General features: G+C 35.5%; 1 protein-coding gene across 1 annotated transcript; it reads left to right on the plus strand.

The window, feature by feature from the left end:
- Positions 1–548: 548 nt before the first annotated feature.
- Positions 549–1,433, plus strand: LOC136797075 (uncharacterized). Its single transcript, XM_067052587.1, has 2 exons — positions 549–931; positions 1,190–1,433. Exons 1-2 carry the CDS (start codon positions 549–551, stop codon positions 1,431–1,433), a joined length of 627 nt encoding a protein of 208 aa, XP_066908688.1.
- The last annotated feature ends 6,735 nt before the right edge of the window (positions 1,434–8,168 follow it).

An 8,168-nucleotide genomic window follows, 5' to 3' on the forward strand; every position in this document is an offset into this window, starting at 1 on the left:
TGAGGCTATTGATAGGGTCAAGAACAACCAAGCACCAGGCTTTGACAAACTTTAGGCCGAGCTATTTAAGAAAGGAGGAGATCTGTTAGTCACGATTTGGCAGAGGAAATCACCGAAAGCATGGAGTAAGACAGTATTATGTCCTATCCACAAGAAGGGAGATCTTCTTGAATGTAATAACTATCGAGGCGTATCTCTACTGCCATGTGCCTACAAGATTTTCTCAAATATACATTACCAAAAATTACTACCGCATATAGAGAGAGTCTTGGGGAAATATCAGTGCGGCTTTCGTAAATGTAAATCAATAACAGACCAAATGTTTGCCCTACGAACCATCCTTGAGCGCGGAATGGAATACCAAATACGGATGCAGCACCTATTTGTTTATTTTAGATCTGCCTATGATAGCATTCAATGTAAGGCTCTGTGACAGGCAATGAAAGACATCAATGTACCTGTTAAGCTCATCCGTCTGTACTTACATATAAGGTGATACAATATGGTGCAGATTCAGGGGGATCTGTCTGAGCGATTCACCTCTCAAAATGCCGTTGGACAGGGAGATTCAATTCAATTCTGGTCTGGAAACAGTGATTAGAGAATCGAAGGTTCAGACCAGTGGAACCATTTTTAATCATATGGTACAAATTCTGGGATATGCAGATGATATCGACATTATTGGGAGATCAAAAGCTGGTGTAGAAGAGGCCCTTGATGATGCTACCAGGAAGCTGGGACTTGTTGTTAATACCAACAAAACCAAATATATGATAGCTGGTCAAGAAAGAGGTTTTAATAACTTTTTGCCCCAAATTTATCATTGCTTTTTCGAACAAGTTGAGGAGTTTGTATACTTCGGATCACAAGTTAATGCCACCAATAAAGTTTCGGCTGAGAAAAGGAGGCGAATAACATCGGCCAATAGTTGGTTTTTTTGGACTTCGTCGGCACTTTGGCAGTAGTTTACTATCGAGATTCACGAAAACTAGATTCTACAAAACGCTAATTCGACCTGTGCTGCTCTACGCCTCGGAAACTTGGGTACTTTCGAAGGCCGATGAAAGGGACCTCCAAACATTTGAGAGAAAGATACTCTGACGCATCTACGGTCCAGTAAAGGATGGTTCAGCTTGGAGAAGACGCACGAATAGGGAAGTCAATTTGTTAATTGGTGAGGCTCATATAGGAAAAATTGTGAGAATGGTAAGCTGCGCTGGGCAGGCCATGTGGCAAGGATGGGAACTGATGAGATCCCAAAAAAACTTCCTGAGCGCCTAAATGGAACACGGCCGAGGGGCCGCCCGAAGCTGCGACGGTTAGATGGTGTTAAAGAGGATTCAAGGACCCTGCTCGGAGTGAGCGATTGGAGAGCAGCTGCTCTTAACAGATTAAACTGGTGGAAGCTGCTTGAGGAGGCCAGGACCCAGTAATGGGTTGTCGCGCCGATTGAAGAAGAAGAAAAAAAAAAGTGAATGCGGGTATAAACTTTGTAGTATAAGGTATTTTAAACTTATCAATTTACTGTAATATATATGTATATATTTATTGAAATATATATAATAAAACTACCTTCAACATTTATGGGTCAAATTTCCTTCAATTTCTTATTATTGATATCAACAGCGGATCGACATTTGGAGCGGGGAACTCCTTGGTTCTACCTAGTTTGGGTAATAGACCCTTCTTTCAGGAATCAACATGGAACTTTTAATCTCAAAAGCCTGAATGCTATTGCAGACTAATAAATTTCCAATTACAACTGTTGGTCTGGAAACATCACCCCCTTACCAAATATTGAACTTATGACCGTTCAAGGGTTGTATTGGTATATGTTCATTTATTTCTTTTATCAATGTAAGGGGTAGCACTCCGCACCGCAAAGCGTACCGATACGTCAACAACCTCTCCTCACCGATGACCTAAGGTGTTTGGCAAACGATTGGCCACCAGTGTAGTGTCCCGGCATCATCAGAGGCTACAAGCTCCGAGGGATCAATTGTCCTAGTTCTAATCGTTAACATTAGTCAATAATTTCTGCTGAACGCGTTTCCTACTTAACAAACGAGATAAGCGCCAAGAATGAAATAATTAGTAATCTGCTAACTCGTAAACCTAAACGGGAAGCGGCGAGACACCTTTCCTGGTAGGCCAGTCTTTTTGATACCACATATTTTTTGCAATGCTAAATTTTACAACGCGTTTCTATTTATTTTTTAAATGTTTTTGGGGGTGGGAGGAGGATAAATTCCTTTTGATGTTTGAGATATGTAAAGAGGCCGTTCTAGACCAGAACATTATAGCGTCGCTTTAACAACCATATAACTTCGAAGTCGATTAATCAAAACTTATTTTTTTGTACCGACTTTTCTACCTCAATTTCAGGCCTTTATCACGGGATTCGAGTGCAGATTCCGTTAAAATTAAAAAAAGAGTGATGTATCTTTCCGTTAAAAGACTTTTAACGTAAACTCCAGTTAAGTCCTGTGATGAAGGCCTGAAATTTAGGCGGAAACGTTGGGACCAATAAATTATTTTTGTTTATTTGTGTTCTTTGCTGACCGCAGCCCCTCCCATCTTCTTTTCATGAATTAATTTTAAAATAAGCCGTGATGAGATTTTTTAGATGAGGGACAATTACATTTAGATAATGAGTATAGTCCTGGTTAAACAGGATTGTTACTACGGTTCTTATGAACAAAATATAACAAACAGTATGCCTGAGGACGGTTTAAGAGTAGAAATGTCGTCAGCATAAAAATAAATATTGGTAAAGATAGCGCAGCTTTTTTATTATTATTATTTTATTATAAATTTAATTGAAGTGTATTTATTTATTTCAATGAATAAATACATAATTTGTATCTGTTCTGTTCGATAGCATTTCCTGCAATCTGCAAACGTAATTGAAATTGAAATTCAATAATAAGGAAACACCCCGAAGAAGGAAGTCGGAAACAGTGACTGAAACAGTAATCGGAACTAGACAATCAGTAAGATGCACTAATCGAATTGTTCCCTAAATATAAATCGAGTAGGCTCTGGTTGGGAGGAGGGCTGGAATTAAAATAAATTTCTAATTGACTTCGCCCGCCGGCGGGAGATGTGGGCGCTATTTCTGGAAGAGCCCACGCCCTCGAACCCCTAAAAGGGGCGCAATTCTTTTTACGACGTAGCTTCCTTTGTGGAGTCAGTTCCTTGGTAGCTCCTTTCTTCTCTGGGCTTAGCTATCGCGAGGTAGGGGTTCTGCTGTGGTCGAGATTATACATAAAAAAAAGCTCTTTCATCTAACTTTACACAGATATTAATTTAATTATAATGCTAATCAATATTTGAGTAGCTAAGTTACACAGCCAGGACCAATTAGTAATATACTTCAGAGATTCAAAAAAAAAAGCATTTCAGCTCAAAGGCTAAAATAAAATAGTAACTATGCAATCAAAGATTTAGTGAAGTTTTTCGGAGATATTAAAAAAAAAATAATAATAATGTTAATCTATAAATACGTAATACATATATAAAATTTCAAAAAAAAATATACAAAATATTTTACCACATTCACACTATTAGCTACAGCGTAGTGTACTACTAGCTTCTATCAGACAGTTGCCACTAAAGTGTCAGGGTCAATATTTAGCACTGTCAAACATTGATGATATTATGTAGTTATGCAAATGAGGCATACAAATCTCTGAATACAGTTTGGTTTTGGATCGTTTTGCATGTTTGTCTGGTGCGTTAGCTCTGTTTGGCAAACATCTATAGGCGCCTGACTACAACTGCCGTTGCATGAAATGCATCATGACGTTCAACCAGCCAATAAGGAAATGCAAAAAATAATTCTGCAGGATACTCTCCTCTAGTCCCATCTCCCAAATGACATGTAACTACTGGAGTGTTACAACAGACTAAACAAATAATCACTCTAATATAATGCATTTCAATATTTATTTATTTTTTATTATCGTATTATACTACATCTATGTTAGGAGTTTGTATATTTCGGAAAAATGTAAATTTCTGTTTGAATAACTATTTTAAGATACTGATCTCAGTATCTAATCATCTGTACTGATTATCTCATCTTCTCTGTCTTGAATTTGTGAAACGTAACTATTTATATTAAGAGATATAATTAAAAATAGGTGGTACGTGGAACTTATACTCACAAAGACTGGGTTTGAATTTTATTGTTTTGTTGGTATCTTTTTGAAATATTACGTGCAAAATTCATTTTTTTTTTTTTTTTTTGCTTTTGTTGTTTTTTTGGAAGCCATCTTGAATGTTATTTCAAAAATCTTTTGTGGCATCAGTTTTGATAAATTATTTTACTAAAAAAAATGTTTTGTTGTATTGAAGATACAAGAATAAATAACAAAATGGTGTCCTAGGGCGGCCTAAACAATTAAAAGCCGTAAGTATTCAATCATTTTTCACTAAATGCTCAACATCCTAAAACCAATCTATACCATTTTTTTAAATACTTAACTTTATCATTAACATATTAACTTTCAAGGTAGCATCGTCCAACGTTTTTTTAAAAATATATTAACAATATTTGTGCAATAAAAAAAACACTAACGCTAATCATCCACTACGTTGTAAAAAAGGACATCTAGGAACCCCTAGGAGACAGCCAATCACAGGTGACAGACAGACCATCTTGCAGTGCTGCCAACACAAGTAACGGACAGAACAAGACAGGGCGCAGGCGCGAGGGGTATCGAATGGGCCGGGGCAGATTTATAGGGCCCCCTCCTTAAGGCCCCCCTCCTTAATTAGGCAATTTATACCGAGCCCTCTCCTAGCTCCCTCCTCTCCCCCTGGACCTCTTCACTTTTTACTGTTTACTCCCGGTTATTGTAATGTATTATTATAATTATTATTCTACACCAATATATATATATATAGTGATATAGTGATAAAGAAATATAATTCACCGAAATAAGATCATGCTAGTGCAGAGAACAATTTATTTGTGAGCGTTATTTTGTCCAAGGAGATTAGGTTGCCAGAAACGCAACAGACCAAATAATATATCATTGAAATATATTTGATATTTCTTAATAAAAAAAAAAATAATGCATAGAATATTTGACTGGAAAATTTAGATGTCTTCAAAGTCTTTTTGTGGGACCTGTCCTCTGTATATATATCAAAAAGATAGACATTCAATCCCCAAAAAGATAGATATATCTAATTGAAGTGGTTAATCAACATTTACCCTCAATATGGTCGTGTCTGACGCTTGGAAGGGTTATCTGCAGGTAACGAACCTATTCTTGACAGAATGAGTTTTCATTCCACGAAATAAAAACTCTACATTTAGCAGAATTACAACGACGGGAAGTAAATTTCTGCATCACAAACTCTAGAGACACACATAACATCCATTGAAGAATGGTATCAAAACTGGAGAATCAAAATAAATCCTGACAAATACCATCAGATCTCCTTTACTCTCCGTCGTAAACGTCTACCCTCCTGTCCTACAGTATCCTTTTTAAATACTCCGCAAACGCCTGTTGAACAGATTCAATTCTTAGGACTCCATCTTGACAAGAGACTTACTTGAAATCCACATACAAGACTGAAACGACAAGAAACTGCTCGTAGATTTCGATTGGTAAAACACCTACTTGACAAACGCTCTAAACTTCCCATTCACTACAAAACATTATTATACACTACGATAATCAGACCAATTTGGACATATCTAATTGAGCTCTGGGGCTCTATCAAGCCATTAAATTCCTCTCATATCCAATCCTTACAATCCAAAATCCTTGATGCTCCTTATTACGTTACAGATTAGGCCCAAAACAGATATGCGTCTTTTCATTCCCAACTCCTCTTCTCACATCCTTAACAATCCCTGATAATCCTCCGAGGCGTCTGAAAGAAGATGGCCATGGGACCTTCTAATTTAAATTAATGCCTGAAGTACCACCAGTGGGTGGTTTCTTCCCAATTCCAATAAATGAAACATTCCACATATTTACTTATTGTATTTATTATTTTTTTTACAGTTGTAAATTAATAAATAAATTAAAAAAAAGTTTTGGTCTACTCCAGTTATAATCATTAAAGAACTTGTCTCTAATATCCCTGATTGATATATGTTTCTATTTCAATGAAATTCTCCTATATAAAATTAATTTATTTTAAATTTCATAATTATCACATTTTGTCTAAGAAAAAAAAATTGCAAAAGAGATTTAGAATACAATTTATAAATATAAATTTATTTTTTTCATTAATTTTAATCAAAATAGCTATTTACAAAATAAAAATATGTAATGTTTATGTAAGAAAGCCATAACATACTAAACGATTTTATTGTTAATTAGCATGAATATTAGATAATTAACATACATCAGGTTGATCGAACTAGAGAGGCAGATGAAAGGGCTTCCTGGAAACCGTGTTTACTGTGAACCGCCTCCAACCGCCCACTTAATAATTGCTTCCCAGCACCACCTATATTTAGTTATCCCAACTTTTGCCTTATTCCTATTTATTATCCTATTATCTCCTCTAAAATTTTTAGTTCAACATCCAATCTTCGTTTCAGAAAAGAATATTTTTTTTATCCTTATTTTAATTTAGGATGCTATAAACTAATTTTGTAAAATAAAAAAAAATATGGCATCATTGCAGTAAAACTGTTCAAGTAAATGATAACTAATAGTCTATATAATAAATGTGTTCGATCATTTTATTATCGATACTTCATAGAGCAACTTATATTTCCATCTCTAACTTATATCAATAGACAATTTATGATAAAAGATTTAATAATTTTTCAAATTAGGAGAGAATAATTAAGTAAGGCCTGATAAACAGCTTTTAATGAAATAATATAATCTGCCCTTCTCTCATCTGGACTGTATCAAGATTGTAAGTATTCGATCATACCATTATTATGTTACTCATTCGTCCCACTTGTGTTCCCAATCATATTGAAAAAAAAATCTGTACCGCTACAAACCATGGAGGGTCAGGGATTCAATACGTTGTAAGGTAGAACTGTTTCTTGAACTACGGTTATACAAGGATGTGATTGTTCATGATCACGCTGAACCGCCAGATTTTTCCCGAATTAAGGGTACCCACTTAATGAGGCTGGGTGGATTCCGGAGGATTACCCGAACCAACAGGGTTGACTCACGGTTACAGTAACAGAATAAATCATTATCTGCCACAACCGTATTCGAACCCGTGTCCTTGGGATAGCGCAGTGCCTTACCCACTAATCTATCTCGCTCCCCTTACATTTTAAATAGAAATAGAAAAGTAAATGAATAATAAAATAAATTAATATAAACTACAAAGGATAATAAAAATGACTAAAAAAAAAATAATAATACATACACATCGTAAATTTATATTATAGGAGAGATGGTAATTGGTTACAGATGAGATAAATATACACCATGACCTACAAATCCCTTTTGTCCTTGACCTCATACCAACCAAATTCTCAAAACTCAATATAAACCTTTCCAACCCTAATCCCTTTGGTTCGTTCAAACCTTATCTAGTTCTACCCATCCCTACAGCCCTCCTAAAAGGTTGAAACGACAGTGGCCAAGAGACTTATTGTAAAATAAAAATGGACAATTGGAGTTCTGGCAATGGTCAGATTCTATACTCAAGTTGAGTGTTTGCGGCTTTAGCGCACTTGCTCAGGCTCCACTGGCTTACTACCAGTGATGCGGCGTGAGGGATGCGCTGGGATCTCTTGAGCTCTGCTCTACCCCTCACACGTGGGAGATAGATTGGGCTCAGGGATCCTCAGGTCGATTGTGTACATATTGTATATAAGAGTGTAAATGTGATTAGAGATTATGGTATTTTATCATTATATTTTTTTTCATACACATAGTTTGATTATGTTCATTTTGATTATCCTTCTGTTTGTACATATTTTAAGAGAGATTTTTTTTTTCATTCATTTATTTATTTGTATTCTTATTTTATTTTATTTTAGTATGAATGTGATCATTCATCACTATAACCTATTGCCCACAACTATGTGGCAGATTGTAATATCTACCAATAAATAAAAAAGTAAGATAGGAGATAAATGTATTAAATAATAGTAAAAAAAACCCAGCTTAGATAAAGAATTAAATTAATAACACTCCAACTATATACTTCTCGAA

This window comes from Halyomorpha halys, unplaced genomic scaffold (genome assembly GCF_000696795.3).
Source record: "Halyomorpha halys isolate HHAL.00 unplaced genomic scaffold, Hhal_1.1 Scaffold2040.1, whole genome shotgun sequence".
NCBI classification, from domain to species: Eukaryota; Metazoa; Arthropoda; class Insecta; order Hemiptera; family Pentatomidae; genus Halyomorpha; species Halyomorpha halys.